The 26,195-nt window shown below is 39.6% G+C and overlaps 1 protein-coding gene across 1 annotated transcript in view; it reads left to right on the top strand.

Annotated features, from left to right (window-relative positions):
- SRFR1 (Tetratricopeptide repeat (TPR)-like superfamily protein) overlaps window positions 1-26,195 on the top strand; it is a 256,769-nt gene that overhangs the window by 190,900 nt on the left and 39,674 nt on the right. Inside the window, exons 11-15 of the mRNA XM_089417193.1 lie at window positions 21,551-21,637; window positions 21,721-21,820; window positions 22,895-22,986; window positions 23,457-23,495; window positions 23,622-23,712. Coding sequence (XP_089273319.1) covers window positions 21,551-21,637; window positions 21,721-21,820; window positions 22,895-22,986; window positions 23,457-23,495; window positions 23,622-23,712 — 409 coding nt within the window. The remainder of the gene's footprint in view (window positions 1-21,550; window positions 21,638-21,720; window positions 21,821-22,894; window positions 22,987-23,456; window positions 23,496-23,621; window positions 23,713-26,195) is intronic.

Raw genomic sequence — 26,195 nt, 5'->3', positions numbered from 1 at the left:
ATCCAATAAAAATATCAGCTGTCATAAATAAGATGACCCACATGGAGTTTGGCCCTAGTTGCCAATTTTAACACTCCCTCTCAACTAGGGAGAACTCCATCCGCTGATCCATATGTCCAACTGTACTATCGCTGCCATCAGTACCCTGCATTGCTCTGCTTAGCTCAGCTCTGCTCAACTCTACTCAGCTTAGCTCTGCTGAACCATGAAGAAGAAGAATTGATCGAGAATGTCTCATACCATTCTGCACTGACCCGAAGTCAGTCTCAGAGTGTGTACCACTGTTGCCAGACTAGTCCTCTACTGACCCGAAGTTAGTTTCAGAGTATGTACCACTCTCACTTGTCCTAGACTAGTATCATTGATCCCATAACAATGCAGGTCATCCTAGCATAGGGAGTATGGTAGATACAATGATGCGTCCATCAGTGCTACTAGGGTCCCTATCCTCATTTCCCTACTCATTGATCAGATGAGAGGTACTTCCCATGAGTCCCAGACTGCATGGGTAGGATGCCTCGACAGGAGAACTAATCATCCTATCCACAGGAGAGCGAATCATCCTGTCCACAGGAGAGCAAATCATCATGTCCAGTGGATGCCATGGAGAACTAATCATCTTGGCCTACAGGAGAACGAATCATCCTGTTCCACAATCGCCATGGAGAACACATCATCTAGGCCCACAGGAGAACTAATCATCCTGTTCCATAGTTGCCACAGAGAACAAGTCAATTAGGCCCACAGGAGAACTAATCATCCTGTTCCATAGTCGCCACGGGGTGTCACAGGGGAAGGTTGAACCTGTCATCCTGTACATAGCGCACCACCAGGGGAGGGTGAGTCGCCCTGTCGTCATATGTTACTCCAGTAAGTACCCCAAGCCCCCTAGAGTTCCCAGAGCTCAATGCATGTACATGCAGGACCCTTATAAGAAGGTCTCTCAACATCTTCAAGTCGTTCGGGAAAGTCACAGATTTGACCTTTCCGAGGCTTTTGACAAAATGTCTGCGACTTGAACATCAATCGCAATGCGATGGAGCCTCGTTGCTCATTGACCTACCATATCCCAGATAAGGTAGTATCTGATGTTTATCTGCTGGAGCAATCAACGGATATGGGATTCCTCAATAATCGAATCCCACCTCTGGTTGTCACAGAGAATCACAGTGGTATTCATCGTGTGTATAAACAACTCATGCAGCTTCACACAAGATCATACTTGTAGTATTGAAGCAGAATCCAAAGAGAACTAGCACTGAGAAGTGCTCTAGTGATCCTCCACACTGCCTGCCCACTCAGCATTTGAATAATCATGCAGTTTCATATTTCTGGCAATGTATCTCAATCCATGAGAGATTGTGCCACAAAGATATCTCATAAGATTCTTGGCATCAATCCAGTGAGGCCTAATCAAATATGAGCTCACCGTGCTAACTGCAAAACATATGTCTCGGACGGAAGTTCACCAAGAACATCAACGCGAATGAGTTTATGAAACTCAGAGGCATTTCCCAAATCTGGTCCGACATCATCACCATATAACTTCTGAAAGTTAAGATCCTCGATGTAGTCACAGGCTTGCAGTTCACCATTCCACATTCGTAATCCAACTCCCTCTTACTTCTGCAAGTGAGAGGGTCTGCACCTATTTGAAACAGGTCATTCTCAGAAGGTGCTAGTATGAGAGGTCTATCATCCACAACTTTCAAACAATGGTTTGGATCAGCTTCACTCTTAGTGAATCTCAGCTTCATCTGGCAGCTATCAATTCTCTCATACTACACCCGGGGAATTTTGCTTCAAGCCATAGAGGGTTTTCTTCCACCTGTGTACATGAGATTCTTGATCATGAATCTCAAACCCCTCGGATTTTTTCCAAACCTGTGGACTTGCTACATGAGGGGAATGGTCCCCTTGTAAGATTTTCCTTCTGTGCATCTCAGACATGTACCTTCACGCTCTCTTGAATTTAGGCATCCCTGTCACCATCTGACTTACAGACCTTCGGTGCTATGTGTCGTTGGACATGGTCCCCAATGGACTTCCTGCAACTTGATACAACCCTGAACTCAGAAACATCTTTGAAAATTCTATTTTCAAACACATACCTTTCCATCGATGAGTGTGACCCTGTAACCTTTGACTTCTATTGCCGAAATGGAAACCAGGTGGTTCTTGTGATTAGGTACATAAAAGAGATTCTATAAATGAATCGAGTTACCCTCATTCAATTGAGGGGTAACATTCCCTACACCCTTTCCGGGATAGGTGGCATCGACTCCAAGTATAATCCCATTATTGTTTCCATCTCTACCAGATTAGAGAGAGCACCCTTCTATCCAATGAAGTGCCTTGAAGCACTATAATCCATAAGCCAGATTCCCAAAGAATCTGAAGAAGAGGGCCAATACAAGATCTTATCATAAACAACATTTGATTCTTCATACCTGGGGTTCCTTGCTTTCAAAGAAGAGTCGGTCGTGTCCTTGATGACCTGCTTTACCTGTCATTCCTTTGATCATTGAAGATATCCATGGAATGATTGTTATCATCATCAAGTGACGTGTCCCTGCCATTCAGACACTCCTTCGCATAATGGTCGAACTAATTATCTGCCTTTCCTTCCACCCTGAGATCCAGTCTTCCCAATGAAGTGATCTTTAGGTAGGCCATATTCTGTTGTGCCATTCTGATAATATTCTCTGCTTCGACTTCACCCTTGGTGAATTTGAAGAGGGATAAGGAACCCACTGATCCTGTTGTCCTTTCCCAACTGTCTTCGTTGATTGCTTTTTCACTCTTTCTTAGGCATTGTCTTTACCTCAGCTCTGATACCATGTTAATTTTAGGTATGTTCTATTCTAAGAGCAATTTATTTCAATTTTCACAGTTAGCTCCATATCTTTTCCAGATTAACAATCACATCAACATTAAAGTAAACTGTAGATAGAACATAAACATAAATCATAGAAGACAAGCCAAGACAAGAGGACACAAGATGTGGCACTAGCCAGGGACAAACCCCAATGTGGGGAAACCCTTGATCAATTCTTCTTATATGTTCTTCAATGTTCAGTAGAGAGAGAGAGAGAGAGAGAGTACATTTACAACAGATGTCAACACTTTGACTTATCTAGATATGAACATATATCATGTCCTATCATGATGATACATGAGATCAGTTGAAGACATTTTGCTTCAAATGATTCTCCGAGGTGACGGCTTCACCTAACATAGTGATGCAGCTTGTACTCATGTTGCACCTGTCACTGCGCTGCACCTAGTCACTGAGCTACTCCCATCTGCTCCCATCATCATGCTGCTCTTTACTAATATGCCCATCATCATGCTGTCTCATTCATCATCATGCTATTGGGATCATCATCCTTGCTGCACCTCTGAGATCATCACTACTGCATCAAGAACTTCAGTACTGCTGCAAGGTTCTTGAGAGCGTCATTGCTGCACCATGACTTTTCCTTGAGATTATTACTAAGATGATCTCTACACCTATGAAGATCACAACTGCAAATTACTGTAGGATGAGATCATTTGAGAGATCATGATCTTTGACACTGATCCTTGCCAAAGTTGACTCTTCTTGACTAGGTGATCATTGTTTTTTTCGTCATGCTGAGGCTGTTATGATCCTTATCATCTTGATTGCCTTTGAGATACTTATTCATATCAAGAATACTAGATCTGAATACTGTGATGACTATTGACATTATATGTCTCCTTTTACAGGTATGTCGAGAAGTTCTTGATCAACACTGAAAACTGCTTCATTATTGTGGTTATGCCGAGACAATAACACATACATATGTGAGACTGAGATGACACCCAACGTAATTTTCATTGTGCAATCTGAGTTACTGTTGTTCATTGCATCTAAACTGCCACAGGGATACCACCAAGATCTATATGGATTAATTGCAGCTAAAACAGTTCCTTCCTGTGGCCTCATTACCTTATTGCGACCACCTGCAGCTCCCTGCAACTCTTCCTTATCACAGTGGCTACCCTCTCCTTGACCGTGACGTCCTATGTCTTGATTGCGGCTTCATATACCTTGACTGCGACTTCTTCATTCCCTGCGGCTTCGTCATTTTCCCTTGACTGCGGCTACTGCAGTTATATGCGTGTTTTGTAATACCTGTACAACGTATACATATATCCAAACTTCACGTGGAATGGCAGAGAGGAATGCAAAGTTTTGTTGCGTGAATAGGTCTCATTGATTGTGTTCTATTGATCCATTGACTGCATTTAGATTTCTTCATAAGCTTGCAGCTTACTGCGCCTAGGGCATCACCTGCGGCTAGGGCATCAACTACTTAGCCCAGCGTACTGTTGGTGTCTCTCTCCTTCACCAAAAACCCAAAGACGTGGAGAGGAGGAGATCACATGAAGAGTGTCTCTCCAAAATGACTTCAAGTCTTCTCTTATCTATACTAAAACGTAGATGATGAATAGACATGACTATTGGGCTTCTAAGCCTACTCAAGTTGCTTGCCCACTTGGCAATTTGTCTTATAACACAAATAAATTCATAACTCCATAAATATCTTATAACACAAATAAATTCATAACTCCATAAATACTTGATGGAATCGGATGATCTTTAGATCAATCCTACACCTCTCGATGAGAGGGATCCAATAAATATTAGCTGTCATAAATAAGATGACGCACATGGTGTTTGGCCCTAGTTGCCAATTTTAACAGGTTTGAAGTAAGATGAGGAGGCCATTGAATCTTGTCTTTGTCCAACAAATCTCTGTGATTTCTCTTCTCATGCTTGCTTGGGCTTTGTTTTCACCTCAGCTTCGATACCATGTTAATTTTAAATAACAATGGTATGTTCTATGCTTTAGAGCAATTTACTTCAATTTTTCTTATTGGCCCAATATCAATTTCCAGATTAGCAATCACATTAACATGATAGTAAATATAGATAGAACATAAATAATAAACAGGAGACAAGCCAAGACAAGAGGACACATTATTTGGTGGATGCCAGGGAAAAACCCCAATGTGGAGAAAACCCTTTGATCAAATCTTCTTATTATTCTTTAAAAGTTCAGCAGAGAGAGTATAATATACAAAATTCACTTGCCCAAACACTATAAAAATAGTCTAGTCAAACTGTACTCAACAGGATGACCTAACTAGAATGTCGACGCTGGTCAAACCAGCAGAAATCCTCCTCCAAATCAGCTCGATCAAACCCAGTCAACTCAACCTTCAGTGACAGTCCAAATCAGTCTGAAGCAATTTGGAAATTCTTGGTCAAATATGGTCAACGCAGGTCAACGCTGCGGTGAAACTTGCTGCAGTCAACATTGGTCAAACTACCCAGAAAATCTTGGTTTCTATGCCCAAATATGTGCCCTACCCAAGTAGAGATATTCCCACAAAAATCATAGTCAAACAAAGTCAAACACTATCCAATCAACGCTGGTCAAAGCTGGCTGCAACTTGGTCAATGCAAAGAACAAAAGTCTCAGTCAAACCTTCGCATGTGTGGAGTAGAATAGGCTTCCCTATAATTTGTATATGACTCGATCAAATGAAGAGAGAGAAAGATGTGTGAGTGATGAGTGTCGAAATGAGGAAAATGACTCCTCTATATATAGTATATATACAACGTTGAGGGTGAAGAAACACAACAGTTGGGCTTTTTGAGCCTACATTTGACTTCTCACCGACCTTGACAATTTGTCCATAGAAGGAATAAATTCATGATTCCATTTATACTTGTCAGAATGAGATGATCTTTAGATCAATCCTACACCTCTTAGAAAGAGGAATCCAATAAAATTATCATCTTGATCATATGAGTTGTCCAAGGTGGAGTTTGGCACTAGTTTCCAATTTAAACAAAAATAAAATCCCAACAATATGTCAATAACAAAGTTAGTAAATAATGATTCTTAATAATTATGAAATGTACATCTAAATATGATCATTGTTTCGTATTAGATTATTATGAATCATAATTATCATTTGACATTTCTGCAATCATCAATGCAAAATTGGAAATCTAAAAGTAATTATTTAATTGCATCCATCATTTGACATTATGCAATGTTCCATCTAAATTAATCATTTGGCAATGGGCATTAATATTATGCAAGGTACATCTAAATTAAATTAATCATCTGACAATTGAAATTACAAAATGCACATCGAAAGTAAATTCATCATATGCCAATGACATTATGCTGAAGTCTAAAATAGCCATAGAATACTAAACTAAAAGTAAACATAGAAAGTAGTGAAATACTAGTAAATTTCTCAAAAAGTACTAAATAATAAATCACAACTCTAATCCATTGGCTCCATGTCAGAAATGAAAATCGCAACTCCAATTCGACAACTCCAAATGTCTTAGGCCCCCGACTATTGGTAAATCTGTATCACAACGAATTGCAAATGGAAAATGTCGAGTAGTGGCAGTAGGAAAATCTCAGGTGGCAGGGTAAAATGTTGAGCAACAATAGAGGGAAAATGTCGAGCGACAAGGTAAAATTGTAGGGTTAATGAGAAATGAATGAGAAATGTGAATGATTATGTTTTAATGTTTTAATTTATCCTTTTTATTTTCATTTTTTTTGAATTATATAAAAAATTGTAATTTTTTAATGTTTTTATTGGTATTAGTAAAAAAAATGGGGGCGGGATGCTTTTCATTACCAAGAAAAATTCCCCCCAAAGTTTCCTTGCGTTTCCCAAGAAAAGGGGATGTGAGGAAACGTTTCCCCGTCCCGGGAGCATGAAGCGAGGAATATTCCCCTTGGAATATTAGAATAATGCTATTTTAGTATTTAATGCTCATTTGTGATTGTAAGTAGCAGTTTCTTGTTAGAAACTTGTTGTTTCTACTTTCTTAGTAGAAACTTGTTGTTTTTGTAAATACAATTGTATTATTTTTTGAGCTTCATTGCTCATTGTAAATCAATTGAATTCATTCATTGATTATGGTATCAGAGCTTTGGTATTCTTTCGAAAGAATTTTTCATTATTTGAAAAATTTCGTGCTTCATTTCGAAATTGCTCTCTAGGAGTCTGGGATTTCTTTTACTGGGCGTCAAAATTTTTGAGCCGCAGTTTTTTGGTTTTATTTTTTTCTAGTGATGATCTTTGTGACCTTTGGATTTATTTATATAAGGGTTTTGATCTAAGATTTTTACGAATTCTTAGTTCCCAAATTGTATGGAAACCCTTCCACATCGTTCTTAAGTGGCTGTTTCCGTATTTTTTTTTTGAAACAGTGAACTTGCTCATCGATTTCCGATCAACGTGGGTTAATTAAACATTTCAGATCGAAGATGGGTGCGATGAGGTGTTCTTTACAGATGAAGACGACACTCCGTTCTAATTGCTGCTGGCGATCCTGTTTCGATTTCTTTCCATAGCACTGCCCCATACTGTCTCAGAGCCCCACGGGTTTCACCTCATAGAGCCAGGGGCATGTTACCGGATCTCGAACACGAATAACACGTGTTTTAGAACACTTGCCACCCCCCTCGTTTTTTGTACTCCGCTTACACTGTGTGGTTCCTCGTCTCTGGAGCTGCAGATTGGAGGAATCCCTCGGAGCTCTCAGTCGACTCGCAAGGGTTGTTGCTGTGAAAGCACGGAAATGTGGCTACATTACCATTGCCGCTCTGGCGATCTGAACACTGAGGACCTCAGCGAATTTGAAGAATTTGTGACGGTAAATTAATTCACAGAGCAGGGTGTAACTGTCGAGCAAACCGAGGAGGGCCGCACGCCTGAGCCGTGGGCTTTTTTGTTTGGCATGATATAGCCGCTATCATCTGTTGGTTACATTGGACATTTATTTTCAATTGGACTGCATAGCGGGTACACAAGAACAATGTTTTGCATCTGAAAGAAATCGATTTCCTCTTATTAGGGTGCAAGGAGTTCCATATTTCAGTCTTGAGCGTATTTTCCTTGCATAGAACAAGTCTGTTCCAGAGGAAATTGAGTTTGTAATGACTGTAACATGAAATTGAGAGCAAATTTTATTTGTGCATGTTTGTGGAGTGGTTGAGCGAAGTATCTGAAGCAGGTTCATTATGATATCAGCTTCTTATTAGCGACAGAGGGCTTCTCTACCACAGATTTCTTCTCTGCTATTGGTTTCTTCTCTGCCTTGGGAACCCTTACTCAAGTTCGTGTGAAATACAGACCAACGTTCTTTTGCTCCCTCTTTGAAATACCAATACGGAGAAAGTTTTCATGGATCATTTTTTTCATTTGTTGAAATTTTTTTCCCGATTACAGATTTGATGTGGGTTTTGTGATATCTCAACTAGGTAGTCGTCAGAATTTTCTGGGTGCATCGTTTTCCGTGCCTCGATTTTTTGAGTCAGAGTTTTGTTTCTAGCACCTGTCAGGTTTTCTTCGGATTAGCCGGCATCTACATTGAAATCTGTGCTAGACTCCTTTGTTGTTTTATGTGTCTTTGGAAACGTGTAGATGGCCTCGCTAACCAACCTGATGTTGGAAGGTAGTCAGCACTTTAATGGCACCAATTATAACATCTGGAAACAGAGAATGTTGACCATTTTTTAATATAGGTGTCTTGAGCAGCTCGTTTTGGGCAAAGAGCTCCGTCCTGGTACACCTAGTGCAGATCAAGAAAAGTTTGATCATCGAAATCGAAAGGCTGTTATGCTTCTCAAACTCTCTGTGACTAATGATCAGTTACCGCAGATTCCTTCTGGCAAGACAGTTGCCGAAATTTGGCAACATTTGAAGGAATTTCATGAGATATCTGACAAGAGCAGAGCTTTCTTTCTCAAGAATCAATTGTTCTCCATCATGATGGACAAACATATGTCTTTATAGGAACATCTTAACAAGATTAAAGACATTCGAGATTAGCTCGAAGCCATTGGTCGGACCATGGAAGAAGAAGATATGGTAGTCATCACTCTGAAGTATACCAAAACCTTATGAGCACTTCATATAAACACTCAACATTACCTCCACTAATGTTGATCTGAAGTTTTCGGAGTTATGCACCAAACTCATGCAACAGGATCGTTGGAAACAACAATTTGGTAGTGGTGCTTCATCAACCTCCTCAGAAAATGCTTTTGCTGCCAAATATCAGTCCTCTAAGTCCTTTCGGCAGACAGGTTATTCTCAGCCTTCTGATCCTGTGAAGAAGAAAATTGTGCAGTGTAATTATTGTCACAGGTTTGGCCACATGAAGAAACATTGCTGATAGAGAATTTCTTATGAACAGAAGAAGCAGGGTGGGTCTCATCAACAAGCAAATGTTGCAGAACATTCTGAGCAGAAGGAATCTGCCTTTTACTCCTTTATGGCTAAGAGGTCCTCGGATCATGCCCTGTCCTCTGCTTGGTACATTGACTCTGGTGCATCATGTCATTTTTCTCGCAGGCGTGACTGGTTTATTGACTTCTCATCTTTCAGTGATTTCGTGGTATTCGACGGAGGTGAAGAGTACACAGTGGTTGGTAGAGGTACAGTTCAAATCCAGTCTGGTGGGCGCACACTCATCTTCCTGAATGTGTACTATGTTCCGGGTATGGAAATTAATTTGCTGTTTATCAGCCAGATTATGAGGAACTCTCCTTAGCTTGATGTGGTGTTCAATGTGCACAAGTGCTCCATTATTGATAGGGAAACTTGTCTTACGGTTGCTGTTGGCCTAGAGGATCATGGTCTATACAGGCTTCTTGACACTGGTGATTCTCCAGAAGTGGCTCTAGCATCTCGTGTTTCTCCCATCGACACTCTATGGCATCAGCGATATGGGCATCTAAACACTCAGTATCTCTCTCAGCTATCTCGGGAGGGACTTGTGTCAGGGTTACCTGATATTCAGACTCAGCAGTTGGGAGTGTGTAACACCTGTCAAGATGGCAAGCAACATCGGTCATCATTCAAGGATGGAGAATCTTGGCGCGCATCTAAGGTACTCCAGTTAATTCATGCTGATATTTGTGGTCCTATGAATACATCCTCTGTTACTGGTTGCAAATATTTTTTACTTATCGTCGGTGATTTCAGTAGAAAGATGTGGGTGTACTTTCTAAAAAATAAATCTGATGTATTTAGTATCTTTCAGAAGTTTAAGTCCCTAGTTGAAAAAGAGTTTAGCTGTAATATCATAACTCTTAGGACAGATAATGGGGTGGGGGGGGGGGATTTATTCTTCTGCTTTCTCCAACTTCTGTGATACCGATGGCATCAAACGCTAGTTAACTACACCCTACACTCCTCAGCAGAACAATGATGTCGAACATCGCAACCATACGGTTGTTGAAATGGCTCGTTCCATGTTACAACACAGGAGTGTTCCGAACAAATTTTGGGCTAAAGCAGTGTTTACTACTATCTATCTTCTTAGCCAATCACCTGCGCACGCTGTTAAGGGGAAGACTTCAGAAGAGGTTTGGCCTGGCCATAAGCCTAAGATCAGTCACCTCAAAGTGTTTGGTTCGGTTGCATATGTTTGGATTCCAGCTGCTAAGCGCTCAAAGTTGGATTCCAAAAGCCAAAAACTCATGATGACAGGGTACAGTGATCACCACAAGGCCTATAGGTTGATAGATTTAGACGCTGATCGTCTTATCTTCAGTCGGGACATAGTATTTGATGAAGATAGAGGGTTCTTTCAGTCTCCTTCTTCTGACCAGTGTTCTGAGGATCTGCCTCACAGTGTTCTTGTTCCATTTGGTCCACCTGATGGGAAGGATAATGCAACATCAGTATTTGATGATGCACTACCTAACCTTCCTCCGGAAAATAATCCTCCTCTTGCTGTTCCTGAGCCTCCTCCATCTACTCCAGATATTGGTTCTTCTTCTCTCCGACCTTAATGGTGGCTAAAACTATCGGTGATGTCCAGGATAATGAGCTCCTTGAAGGTAGAACCTCCAGAAATAAGAGCAAACAATAGCCTACCATAAATTTTGCTCTTATGGCTAACTTACACAGTGTTTTTGAGCCTTAAACCTATTCAGAGGCTAAGGGTATACCTGAGTGGGAACAGGGTATGGAAGCTGAATTCCAGAGTCTTTAGAAAAATCACACTTGGACCCTTTCTGATCTTCCTACAAGGAAGAAGCCCATTAGCTGCAAATGGGTGTATAAAGTGAAATACAAAGCTGACGAAACCCTAGACAAGTATAAGGCTCGCCTTGTTGCTCGAGGGTTCTCACAGAAGGAAGGCATAGACTATGAGGAGACCTTTGCTCCTACAGCCAAGATGAGTACCATAAGGCTTGTGCTTGCCTTAGCAACTCAGTTCAATTGGAAAGTCCATTAGATGGATGTAAAGAGTGCTTTTTTGAATGGTGACTTACAGGATGAAGTCTACATGACACAACCTCTAGGATTCAAGGTTGTCGGTCAAGAACAAAACTCTGTAGATTAGTCAAAGCACTCTATGGTCTGAAACAAGCCCCCGGGCTTGGTACATGAAAATTGACAAGTACCTAATAGATCATGGCTTTTAGCAAAGTCCATTTGATGCAAACCTGTATATCAAACATATTGGTGATGATATTCTATTTGTGGTTGTCTATGTGGATGATCTTATCATTACTTGCAGTTCAACACATTTGATCCATGGGATCAAACAGGATTTGTGCAGCACTTTTGATATGACAGATTTGGGACTTCTTCATTACTATTTGGGGGTTGAAGTCTGGTAGACTGGGAACAACATCTTTCTCTCTCAGTCCAAGTATGCAAAAAATCTTGTGGATAGGTTCAGAATGCAAGATTGGAAACTTGCCACGACTCCTATGGAACCAGGGTTCAAACTTTCAGCTCAGTCACCCTCACCACTTGTGGATGAAACTTTATTTAGGCAATTAGTGCGCAACCTCATCTACCTTATTGCCACTAGACCTGATATCAGTTTTGCAGTGGGCTACATTTCACGCTTCATGTCAGCTCCTAATGTTGATCATTGGATAGCAGCAAAGCGTGTGCTGCGTTATGTAAGAGGCACTCCTAATTATGGACTTCTATACACTCGGAGTTCAGATCCTACACTCAGTGGTTACACAGATTCAGACTGGGCTGGTTCGGTTGATGACCGTAAATCTACAGTTGGGTATGTGTTTAGTCTGGGATTCGGCGCTGTCACATGGACTAGTAAGAAGCAACAAGCAATGGCTCTCTCCTCGACAGAAGTAGAGTATCGAGGAGCAGTTAAGGCATCTTGTGAGGCAGTTTGGCTTCGACGCTTGCTTGCGGATATGCATGTTTCCCAGGCAAGTCCTACTCCCTTGTTCTGTGATAATCAGGGAGTGCTCAAACTCGCCAAGAATCCAGTCTTCCATGAACGAACAAAGCATGTGGAAGTCCATTGTCACTACATTCGACAGCTTGTTGAAGATGGATCCTTTCAGTTGCTGTATGTTCCCACAACGGAGCAACGAGCAGACATCTTCACCAAGCCTCTTGGTCCTGATAAGTTTGTAAAATTCAGAGGGTCTGTAGGTGTTGTAAATAGATTGAGCAAAGGGAGGGTATTAGAATAATGCTATTTTAGTATTTAATGCTCATATGTGATTGTAATTAGCAGTTTCTTGTTAGAAACTTCTTGTTTCTATATTCTTAGTAGAAACTTGTTGTTTCTACTTTCTTAGTAGAAACTTGCTATTTCTGTAAATATAATTGTATTATTTATTGAGGTTCATTACTCATTGTAAATCAATTCAATTCATTCATTGATTATGGAACACTAGAGAATACACTTCAAAAGAACTTGTTGCATTATGTAAAGATGGATTAAGAGGGAGCTGATTGCCCCCTATAATCTTCAACAAAATGGAGTGGTAGAAAGAAAGAACAGGTCCATCAAAGAATCCTTCAAGTCTATGATGCATGATCAAGATCTGCCTATGTTCTTATGGGGAGAATCATCCTTAACAATTGTACACATTTAGAATAGAAGTCCTCATCGAATTCTAGGAGATATGGCTCCTGAAGAAGCATTCACTGGACAAAAGCCAAAGGTTGGGCATTTGAGAATCTTTGGCTGCCCAATTTACATTCATGCTCCCAAAGATAAGAGGAATAAGCTAGAGCCTTCAGGAAAGAAAGGAATATATGTTGGTTATAGTTAATCATCAAAGGCTTATAGAATCTACATTCCATAGCAACGACAGGTTGAGGTCAGCAAGATGTTACCTTTGGTGAGAAGGTTGCATATTGGAAGTCTAAAGAAGTTTCCATGGACTCCAACGATGAAGAAGAACATGAAGCTTCAAAGGAAGAAGGTTCAAGTCCTACACAACATCCTGAAGAGCCAGAAGGGCCCTGTGAACCTGTAGAACCAGTTGTTCCTTAGATCACGAAAGGACCATCATGGCTTAGATCTACCTTGCAAGATGCAGAACTACATGCAACTCCACATGGCACAACCAGAGAAAGTAAGAGACCTAAAAGGTTCCCTAGTTATACAACCCTTGTGACTAATCTCATTGATGCAAAACTTTCCAATTATGAAGAAGCAACTAGCCAACAAGTGTGGAAGGACGCTATGATCGAAGGATACCAATCCAGCATGAAAAATGATGCATGGGAGATTGTGCTAAGACCTGAAGGGAAGTCAATTGTGCCTTGCAAATGGACATATATGATCAAGCATGCAATGGATGGAAGTATTGACAAATACAATGTGTGATTTGTGGCTAGAGGGTTCTCACAAAAAAAGGGAAAGGTCTATGATGAAACCTTTGCCCCAGTTTCTAGGTACACCTCTATTAAATCTATTATTTCTCTTGGTGTTTCTTTGGGTTGGAGTTTACATCAAATGGACGTAAATACTGCTTTTCTCATTGGTGTAATTGAGGAAGAGGTGTACATAGAGAAACCTCACGGTTTTGAGGTGCATGGGAAGGATTCTCATGTTTGCAGGTTGAAGAAAGCCTTGTATGGACTCAAGCAAGCTCCAAGAGCTTGGTATGCTCAAATTGATAGCTACCTAACGAGACTTGGATTCTCTAAGAGTGATGTTGATCCAAACCTCTATTTCAAGGTTGTGAAGAATGCACCTGTGATTTTATTGTTATATAAATATGTTGTTGACTTATTTCTGACAAGTGCGAGCCTCTCATTATTCAGTGTAAGAGGGAGTTGGCCTCTGAGTTTGACATGAAGGATCTTGGCTTGATGCATTATTATTTGAGACTGGAAGTATGGTAGAAGCCTAGTGAAATCTTCCTTGGTCAAGGAAATTATGTTATTGAGATCCTTCATAAATTTGGCATGATGGATTGTAAATCCATGGCAACTCCCATGGTGACTAATTTGAAGAAGTTGAGAGACTCTGAGTCTAATTTGATAGATCATCCATGTATGGGTAGTTGATTTGCTCGTTGATGTATTTGGTTAATATTGGGCTAGACATTTTCTTTGCAGTAAACATGTTGAACTAGTTCCAGGTGGAACCGAGACATGAACATTGGATTGCAACAAAACACATATTGAGATATCTACATGGTATTGTAAATTATGGTTTGAGATATGTCTCAAACAGTGATGTTCAACTGTAGGGATATACAGATTCTAACTGGGCAGGGAGTGCAAATGATAGGAAGAGTACATCAGGAGGATGATTAAGTTTGGGCTCAACCATGATTTCATGTATGAGTAGGAAATAGAGATTTGCCACACTTAGAAATGCAGAAGAAGAGTATATTACAACCAATGAAGCTTGCACTGAAGTAGTGTGGCTTCAGAGGTTGTTTGTAGGATTGTTTGACCATAACCTGGAACTGATTGTGAAAGTTGTGTAAAGCTTTTAGAGAACCTTGTGTTCCATCACAGGTTGAAGCACATCGAAATCAAGTATTACTACATCAGTGACACGGTGCAAAAGGGAGCAGTGAAGCTTGAGTTCATCTCCATTGATGAGCAGAGAACTCATATTTTGACGAAGCCTCTGTCTAGAGCCAAGTTGTTATACTTTAGGGACAAGCTTGGGCTTGTGGAGATTGCCCCTCTCGTTGTGAGGGAGTGCTGATATGATAGAATCATGGATAGTCATTCTTCTTGTGTCAAAGATGTTGATCAATTGGGGAGAATGGTCTGAGAAGCCCAAAATCACTCAGTTGAGTGTGCGGCTTTCAGCATTAGGCTCAGTCTCTCTGGATATGATGAGGAGCTCATTTAGCATCGGTCCCAATTGCTCATCTAGAGTGTGGCCTTTGAAGTTTCACCAAGGGGTTAGAGATACCAAGCCAGAGAATGATGAACCAAGACTAGTCTAGTTTAGAACTTAGGAGTACCAACCAAGATTATAGGTTAGTGGCAACTAGTTGATGCTGATGATTTACCTTATGTCAAAGCTGCTGACTAGGTTGATGATCATGACGATTTGTTATAACATTTTCTTAGAGAAATTCGTCTACTTGAGAACATCTAAGATAGTCATTATGAATACCTCCCTAGTTAAGAGGGAGTGTTGAATTTTGTAACTATGGTCAGTCTTCATAATGTATATTTTAAGCCCTTGATTTATTTATATTGATCAATGTCAAACATGTTCTTTATGCTAGAGTCATAAGAAAAAAATATTTTCGAGTCATGTCTTTATGGACTTTTAAAGAAAGAAAAAAAATCTAAATTTTCAAATTTGAATTTTTGGCTCCAAAACTAGTCAATCCAGGCTCTCCCTCCAAGTCAAGTTAGCCTAGGCTGAAGAGATACCCATTCGACCTAACAGATCACTATATAAAGATAATTTGACCTCCTCCTCATGGCAGCAACTTGATCTCTCTCAAGCAAGAATCTTTTGGGCATCCAAGCGAAGGATGGGAAAGACAAAGAGGATGAAAAAGGACGAATTCATCTCTTTCTCTCTCTATCTAGCTCACACATGTGGAAAATTTCTCTCTCCATCTTCCATAAATTTCTGGGCGATTGTAGGACCAAAATTTTGGGTTTCCTGGCAGTTACTAGGAGGCTGAATTTTGGCCTAGGGCAGAACAAGAAGGCTGAATTGCTGGGACAGATTGTAGGCTTGACTTGGAAGGTGTTGACCAGTTTTGACCATAGATTTGTTGAAGGTCAAGTTTGACCTAGTTCTTGACGAAAACTCTAGGGGTGTCTCTTGTTGAAAAGAAGAATTTATCTATTGAAAAGGTTGTTGGGGTTTTCCCCGAAGTGGGTTTTCCTAGGGTCAATCTTGTGTTTTCTTTGTGCATTGTGATCTCTACTGTCCTATTGTTTCTATATGGTTGAATTTCTGAAGTATAATTGCTTAATGATATACTGGAAAAATTAAAGTAAGATCAACATCCTTAGAAGTATAAGCTTTCAGAAATATCGTGCTGGTATCGATTACACTTGAAAAATCAACAGAGGCATGTTAAGCCTTTTCTATCATATTTTTAGTCTTGGATTAGGCAATTTCATCAAAATTGTGCGGTGTTGAGTGATATCCTTAGAAGATCAAGTTAAAGGCAAAGGCTAGACAAGAGGAAAAGAATGAAGGATCATACTAATGATGAGCATCCTCATATAAGCAATGGTGGAACATTGCTTGTCAAGGAGTAATGGAACATGCATGGTGGTGCTACCCCATAGCTACAACATTTGGCAACATGGGTGCTTTCACAATTGATGAAGACTTCTTCTGTAGAGAGTTGTTCAGCAACTTGCTTAGTTTATTGTGAAAGCAGGGAGCGTGCCCAAAAGGTCTAGAGCTGGCTACTAGATTTTGGGAGTATGTCCCTGCTCAGAGCATGGTTCCAGGCAGTGTTGCGGGGGAGTGGCCCCCCCCCTCTCGAACCTGCTCCTAATCTGCGCTTCGGGTGGGAGCAGCTCGGGAATGGGTCGGGAGCACGCTCCTAGAAAAAAAATTTGCGCTCCTTGCCAAAACAGGGAGCGACCTCGGGAACGTGGCAGGCTGCTGTCTAGAGCGAAATGGGTGGAAAAAAATTCCTCGCGTCAAAATAAAATTAGTTTTAATTTTTTTTTTTTTTTTTAATATAAAGGCTTGGAAGGCTTTTGTTTTGTCATTGTGACTTGAGAGAGTTGGAGGAGAGCCAAGGAGCTTGTGCCAAGGAGCGAGGAGCGAGCGTCGAGGAGCAAGGAGCAAGCCTGCAAGGAGTCTTGGATTTGAGGTAGGTTAGTAACTTAGTATTAGTAACTTATTTCTAGAATGATGAATCTAAATAAATAAAATTAATAAATAGTAAATACATTTTTAATTTTCTCATTCCCATTCCCATTAAATTTTGCAGATTCAAAACTACAAATTTCAAACATCATGGACCTAGTTATATTTCTTGGCATTTTCTTCTTCTTGGTTCCTTTTCTGGTTATTATGGTGCTAGAGAGTAGGAAAAGGAGGGGTCAAAATGAAGAGGGGGATGAAGAAGGTGGACGAAGTGGATTTGATGAAAACCCCGGTGAGGAGGAGCTGGAGGAGAGTGAACATGATTCAACAACTGAAAAAACTAAACAAGACCAAACCCCATTGTGGAAATATGTTAACAGGCCTAAAGCAGGGAAAGGGGGTGGAACCACTAAATTTCGTTGCCCCCATTGCAACAATAATTACACAAGTTCATACACCCATGCCAGAAAACACCACTGTGGGAAAAGGCCATGGGATGGAGATAAACAAATAGGAATCAAAACTTGTGCAGCTGTGTCAGCAGCAGATAGAGCCAAATACATAAGGGAAGAGGAGGAAGTGCAATACAAATTTAAAAAATGAAGGGGTTTCTTTGAACCAAGCTCACAATCACAAGCACAAAGAACTCCTTCAACATCCTCCCCAGGCAGTGGATATGGAGGCATAGGGTCATCAGCTTTAAGCCGTAGAACCATATCAGATTTCCTTGATGAGGGGTGTAGGAATGATGTGGATTCAAAAGTTTATAGGTTTCTCTATGCATGTGGGATACCATTCAATGTTCTTCGCTCACCTTATTGGCACGAAATGGTTTCTGCCATAAATGATGCCCCTAAAGGATACAAGAGCCCTGGGTATGACAAGGCAAGAACCGCTGGACTTGATCATGAAAAAGCAAAAATATCACATTCTTTGAATAGAATGACAAGTTCTTGGAGTGACCATGGGGTGTCCATTGTATCTGATGGATGGACAAATGTAAAAGGCAAGCCATTGATAAGTGTTCTTGTTGTGTCTGTTAGTGGTGCCATCTTTCTAAATGCATATGATTACTCAGAGAAGTTCAAGACCGGCATCAACATTGCAGAAGCATTACTTGAAACAATTGACCGTATTGGGCCATACAATGTCATCCAAGTCATCACTGATAATGCTCCTAATTGTAAGTGAACGGGAGTAATTATTGAGGATAAATACCCCAACATATTTTGGTCTGGGTGTTTGGTTCACACATTGAACCTTTTGATGCATGATGTTGTTAAGAACAAAAATGAACAATACAAATGAATTGGTGATTTGCACAAGAAAGGCAAACAAATGATAAAATTTATTACAAATCATAGGAATACCCATGGCCTTTTCCGCTGTCCCTCAAGATTGGAGTTGTTGAAGATTGCGAAGACTAGATTTGGTAGCTATTACCTCACCTTCAGGCACCTTTTGAAGGTAAGATAGTCATTGGCTAGCATGGTATCAAGTCAACACTGGCAGGTATTAAAGGAAAGGGCTACAAATGCAGCTGACAGGCAAGGTTTTGAACTGGTGGAGGAGGCTGCTCTTGATGGTATGTTTTGGGCAAGTGTGAGGCAAGTATTAGATTTCACCAAGCCCATTTATCACATGATTCAGTTTGCAGATACAGATAAACTAGTGATTGGCGAGGTGTATGAGCAGATGGATACCATGTTGGGGCAAATAAAAGATATTGTTCATAACAATGATCCTGACTTGTACAAACTGATTCACGATTGTGTGTGTGTACGGTGGAATAAACTTAATCTTCCACTACATTGCTTGGCATATATCCTTACGCCAAAATACTACTCTACATCTTGGTTAGGCCAACCTGCACCAGGGGGTGGGGTTAGGACCAAACCCCATTTAGATGAAGAGGTAACTAGAGGATATTTGGATGCATTACAAAAATTGATACCTGACAGGGAGGAATGTGCTAGTGTGCGCCTTGAAATAGGCAGATGCTTCAGTGGCACTGGTTTGTTTGATACCTTCCATGCAATGGAAGACAGAGACAGATTTGATGCTCTCACATGGTGGGAATCATATGGTGGCCAGGGACTTTTGCCAAAATTGGCAAAAGAAGTTCTATCACAGGTTGTAAATACTTCTTCTGCAGAGAGGTGTTGGAGCACCTACAACTTCATACATAATGTGAAAAGAAACAGACTCAATGAAAACCGAGCAGAAAGCTTGGTTTATGTGCACTACAACTTGATTACTGTGATCGGGCTTATGAGAATCCAACATATAAAATTTGGGACAACCTTCCAGAGGATGACAATTTGGAGGATGGCACTATACATCTTGAAGAACTGGAAGAGGAACTTATAAGGGATGAAGATGAAGCAGGTGCAGCAGCCATGCCACCTCCACCATCCAGTAGCAGTGCTCGAGTTCCGAGTCTTGTTCCTTTGCTGTCGCCACCTCCATCTACACCCTCACGTGGAGGGCACGTGCCTTCTAGTTATGGTCGTTGGTCTGTGCGGGAGACTCCTAGAAGACCACCACGACCTGCTCATACAATAGACTCTCGTGGCAAGGGCCACATGCAGTAGTAGATAATAGATTTACAGTTTACTTGTCTTTTCTAGTTTCTATTAGTTTTCATAACTGTTGAGTCTTGAGTCCTTGACTCTTGACTCTCGACTCTTTCATATCATAATGATATTTTTTGTAAACAATATATGACTGAGACAATGAAAGTTTGAAGTTTGAAGTTGGCAATTATAACTCATTGGTAATGATTGTGAATTATGAATATGATGCTTTGTGAAAGACTAAAGTTGTTTCATTTCATTTCATAATTCATTTTATAACATTTCATTTCATGTTAACAGTTAGAAACTTAGATATTGTTTCTTGTAATGGTTAAACTTCGCTGACAAGTACAACTTTGGTGATCAATGATGATAAATGTTATATATTGAATTTTCAATTTTGAAAGCTTGAAGTTGAAACTTTAAGATTGAATTTGATGAATCATGATTTACGAGACTCAATATGTTGCAGTTGTAATATGTATGTCACTAACTTGTGGACATGGTTGATGAAGATTATAACTTCTAGATGATTGATGTGATATGGTTCAATGATCAATCTATTTTTTTTTATGTTTTTTATATCTAATTCATCATTCTACATGTTTTTGTTGACATATATGTATCAAAATATAAAAAATAATATATATATATATATATATATATATATATATATATATATATATATATAAAAAATCGCTCCGGGATTCGCTCCCAAACCAGGAGCTTCTAAAAATGTCGCTCCCGCTCCCGTTTTTACTCCCACTCCCAAGTAACACTGGTTCCAGGGCTGGGAGTGAGAAGGGGGGGGGGGGGGGTGTCCAGGGCTGGTGCAGTTCCTGCAACACTGAGCAGTAGTGTACAACTTAGAGTGTGTGTGGGCTACCATGATCATCTAATAGTTATCTGGATTAGAGCTCTGGACCCTGCATGTAGATGGGAACTGTGCTCATCTACTGCAATGCTGCTGTTCATCTCCCAAATCACCTGTCTGATATATGAGTCCCAGATGATGTGGTAAGCTAGTTTTAGGAGATTAAATCCCCAAAACAGGCCTGCAACACTTTTAATAATGATACCAGTAATGAAGATATGCAAGTCTGTATATGGACAGCCTACCTCAGGCTAGCCCTGTTGTATATTTGCTGTAGCATGAATATATAATTGTTTCATATTCGCTCCACCTTGTCATGTTAAATATCAATGTGCATGTTCTTTTGTACAATCATACAACTAGAGGAAGGTATCAAAATTGTTGAAAAGCAGGAAGATGGTCTCTTGACGATTTCATGTTTCAACGATCTCCATTATAGAAATTTAATTTTAGCTAATTTAAGGAGTTAATGGTTCAGTAATTTAAACTGTTAAATATCTTTACATCAGTGTAATAATTGTTGATATGAGATGGTAAATGTTGGAGATTAAAGTGGTAACATGTTGATAAAGATTATGTTGTGAGAGACCACTATGGGGTATACTGCGTCCAGTGTTACACTTCCTCAACCATCAGCAAAGAATTATATGGATATCTTATAGATGTGTTTTATAAATGCAACATCCATTACTTGTGACTATATAGTATATGCACATTAGGTTAAAGTTAACAGTAGCCAGTGATTGATTATTTTGACTTGGTTCTGGATGATTCCTTTATTGTACGGAGTTTTTATTAAATAGCGTGAACATTTCTCTCTCATTGTAGCTGAACTGGCGTAAGTCAATTTTTCATTTTTTGTTGCTGAAATAGATAAGGTTTTCTCTCTATACTTAGCAATGCACTGGATATTTACTAGGATTAAACTTAAACTTATTAATCACTTGTTTTGGCACTCTACAGCGAGGAGTTTAATACTGGGTTTGGTTCGCATACACCTTTGATTCTTGGACAAGCAAAGATTGTTCGCTACTATCCAAATTTTGATAGGTATGAAATCACTCGTTAATTTTCGAGTTTCAAGGTATTTGCTATTGCCAAAGATTTGATTGATAAGAATTGGTACACTACAGGGCATTTTCTATTACAAAGAATCTGATGATTGAGAGAAAAGAGGTCTACAATGCTGCCAATAACTTGGTAGATGTTTCAAATCCTGTGACGTTGGAAGCTGTGAGTAATTGAAATTATCGATAATAATTATGTTGGAGCTTTCTACATATATTATTTCAGTATCCTCTATCCCAATAGTTTGTGAAGCCAAATAATTTTGGATTGCTGATAAAAGTGTCATTTTATTGGTCTTGTACCTGCATCTATAAGGTACGTAAAAGATTTTTAATTCAAGGAAATTTTTTGCACAACGTTTGTCTGGTCTTCACGGTGTGGTAAAACATATAAATAAAACACCAAACTGGATGTGACTACATTGAAAATATTATGTGGGTTATAAAAAATTAAAATAAAAAAATTGACATTTTCTACTTGAACTTTGTATTTTAATATTGAAATGAGGATTGAAATCTGAATGTATGCACGGGAATTTGCTTTCCATATTTTTTTAAATGTGGGCTTTAATTCCATATGGATTAGTTTTTCACTTAAACACACACACATATCAGGAAAATCTCACAGCAAAACACCTGGGCATCCCAAATTTTGCAGATCATACCTAGTGCAAACCTGTTGGCACTGATTATGGTGCCTGATTCAGTAGGGGCATCAAGTGAGGCATGCAGCAGAAGCAGCTGGTATGGGGGATCAACCCTGAGACCTTTCGCATGAAGCTTAAAGCACTCAAACACTGAGCGAGTCTTCTGAGCTTGTTCTTTAATATATATATATATATATATCTCTGTGTGTGTGTGTATCATTCTATGTATATGTATATGTAGTTTTTTACCCCATGTAAGAAACCACTCTACCCTCCAGCCTGTAAGTGGAGGCAAGATATTCTATAGGGCTTATGGCCATACAATAAAAAGGCTTAAAGCCAACATGTCACTTGTGGGAATTGAACCTGGATGGAGAGGATAATATTCTTTCCAACCACCTGAGATAAACCCAATTTGACCTGGAAAAACTAAGAGGTCAAACCAAACATATCCACTTTCTCTTCAATCCTTAACTCCTTTCTTGTATCCTATGTCCTATTATAATTGTCTAAACTTGACTGGGAGCTTTGCTTTAATCATAACGTATGTAAATTTGATATATTGTATCTTACTAAAGCTTCACCATTTGCAGATAGGAGCAGCCCGAAGTTGCTGTGAGCTTTTTGGTACTGTGAACGAAGATTTTTATATCGTAACACCCTGTTACAGTACAGCTTTTGAGGGGTATGGTTTCTTAGTAATAACAGCTTAATTAAGTGAACTCCTTTTACAATTTAGATAGTGAATGTGATAACATTTGATTGTTGCTAAATTTGAATGTTCCGTGCTGGCTTCCGTCAGTTTGATTAATATCCATCTTCAGACTCCTCTTATTATTTATCTTTCTTTGATATTGCATGAGAGGGAAATTCTTTATGCATTCCCTATTGATATGTTATGTGATACATGTAGCAATCGTTCCATAGATTGGGTTTCATCATCCCTGGAGTCTGGACATAGATATAGGTTTCTGCTTTCTTTGCTATAAAATTAGGTCTAAAATCTTCACTATTGTTGTCTACATTTAATCGTGAAAGCTATTTGAAATTGTTGTGCACAGTGCACACTTAAATAGGGTTAATATTGAGGTTTTTTCTAATTTACTTTTGCTATTGGAAAACATCTGATTGTGTCGTGGATACACTTGCTCACAGAAAATCTCTTGAAGGAACACGGCTGACGATGCAGAAAAAGTACACTTCAGACCTCACCTCATAAGTTTGAACTTTGAAGTATATAAGAAATTCTGTTTGTTTCAGTATTCAAGATTTAAATTATCTGGAAAATAGCTTTTGATTAGAATGTTTCTCTTTTTACAGAGGAGAAAATGGTTTTGATTTTTCAATAAGGACACCTTGTACTCGCCCTCGGTGGGCAGAGTATGAGGCTGAGATGACTGCAGCTTGGGAGGTACGTGAATACTATGAAATCGTGACATGTTTTTTGAGCTTGTTTTGTATCTCTTGAGTTTAGCATGTAGATGATAGATTATATCATTTTAGGTTAAAATGAGCATTCAATGGAGCTTCAGACATTCATTTGTGATTAAACTAGCTATCAATTCCTTCCTGCCTGGTTGATTATTGCTTTTTCTCGTGTTTATTCTGGTGTTAGAGATCAAATTGAAGAGCATGCATACTCATCTCAAAATACTACCCATTGAGTTCACGTTGACATATACGTAACACAGGAATGGTGATCACCTACTTTAGACGTGCATTTAATAGAAATTGGTTAAACCAGATCCTGAAAGGCGTCTGCAATGCCAAAGTTATAGGGTTGTTTCAGGAAGGATGATATAGGGAATATGGTTCAGATGTCAAGATCAAATTGGAATGCGCAGCCTTTTTAATAGAGTAGAATATCCAGATAGGAGTCTTCTTAACATTATCATAGAATTTGGGGGACCATGTTGTCCTGTTTTGATTTTTTTTTGGAAACCTACATTGTCTACGGAAGCTTAGTTATAGTAGGTCTTATCTTATCTTTAGTGTATTTCATGTTTGTCTCTTTCTCATTTCCTGATGTTGATTTGGGGTAGCGTCAGATGTGCTCTAGCCATGAAAATTGGTGGAGAGGCTAAAGCACATGAGATCTCCAAGACCTAGAAATGGTTTGGGCAGATTCTACCTGGTTAAGGAGATATTAAAATAATTAATATTTTTAATCGAATTCCTAAGTCTAAACTTAGGAAAAATAAAATATTAATGGATATTAATATAAAATTGGGTTAGAAGGCTCTAAAAAACATGGATCAAGCCAAATCTTATCTTAGCCATTGATTAGAGATGTAATCTCGGCCGTTGAAGGACCAACAAGAAAAGTATAAGAGGAGGTTTGAGGGTCAGTTGGACAATACACTAGAGTGATCAGTCATTCGATTTTCTAGAGCGAGATTTGCTAAGAGAAATCGAATCAGTGATCAGTTGCAGTGAGGGACAGTGAGCACGAGGCGGAGAGGTAGAGTTAGTGCCGAGAGACCAATGCAGAAACAGAGAGAGGCAGACGTTGAGCCAGAGGGAGCCACACAGAGGCAGAAGAGACTGCGCATAGGCCAGAAGGGCTTGTGTCATCCACGTAGAGGCTGCAGGAGTGACGCAGAGGGCTGTAGAGGCTGCGTAGTTAGTGCCGAGAGACCAATGCAGAAATTGAGAGAGGCAGATGTTGAGCTAGAGGGAGCCACATAGAGGCAAAAGGGACTGCGCATAGGCCAGAAGGGCTTGTGTCATCCACGTAGAGGTTGCAGGAGTGACGCAGAGGGCTGTAGAGGATGCGTAGTTCCTTAGAGGGCTGACGCAGGGGGTTCTGGGCTGACGCTGAGGCCAGGTGGGCTGATGCTGAGCTTTAGAGTGTGCTGGAGAGGGTTCCGTGGGGCAGACTTTCTGAATATCTGCTTTCAAATAGAGAGGTATTATTATTTTCTCTATAGGGTGAGCTGGTTTGGCACCCAGTTGAACTCAGAAACATCGCATAATAAAATAACCCTCAGAATTGTTGCACCGGTTTTCCCAAGTTGGGTTTTTCCGGGGACGAGTTGTCCAAAAATAACGGTGTCACTTGTGTGTTTGCTATTTCTTTCAGCTGTTGATCTGTGGATGGTTGAGACCGTATTGTGTTTATTTCAATATTTATATGTTTAAATAACTTGTTTGTAATTAACAAGTGGGCAAAATAAACTAGAGAATACAGATAGAATTCCTAATGGGTAATACTTAGAAATTTCAATACCTGACAGTTACTTTGAGAGCCTACCTTCCACAGTGGGCATCTAATGTTCTTTTTGTTCATTTATTATTCTTCACCTATTCCATGTATGAAAGATGCTTATGGGTATATCTATTTTTCCTAAATGTTTAGCCTACCTGTCGTTTCAGTGGTGGAAATGTTTCCAGTATTGGAATATAGCAATGCTGTTTACAAGCTGATTGTTTCTTAGACACCAGGGGGAGGAGCGGGGGGCTGTAGAATTCAGGAACACGGGTATTAAACAAATAAAGAACTAGTAAATAAAACAAAAAAGAAACACAGGTTTTAAAAAATGAAAGTCAATCTTTGAAATCTCAAATTCTTGTACTTTCTTAGGAAATATGTATATGTTTTTATGGCATTCACAAATAGAGACTACATGTTTTGGTTGGTGAGTTTGTCATTCCCTTAAATTTCAGAAGTGCAATTTACAGAACGTGTATCATTTCTCTGATCCAGGTCAGATATGTTTGGAAGTTGTCTTATGGATTGTTATTTTTTTCTAATTGGATTTCTCATTGTTGCCCTATTTATTTTAGATATTCCATATATGATCAACTTCGGTACATTGCAATTAGTAACTACAAGTTACAACCAGCAGTAAACATATAAATGGACTCAAGATGTTATAGATAAAGTGGGAGTCA

The sequence above is a fragment of the Pinus tabuliformis genome, chromosome 3_2 (genome assembly GCF_031772625.1).
Source record: "Pinus tabuliformis cultivar Carrire ecotype Pingquan chromosome 3_2, CPIR1, whole genome shotgun sequence".
Lineage (NCBI taxonomy): Eukaryota > Viridiplantae > Streptophyta > Pinopsida > Pinales > Pinaceae > Pinus > Pinus tabuliformis.
This window is presented reverse-complemented; position numbering and strand designations above follow the sequence as displayed.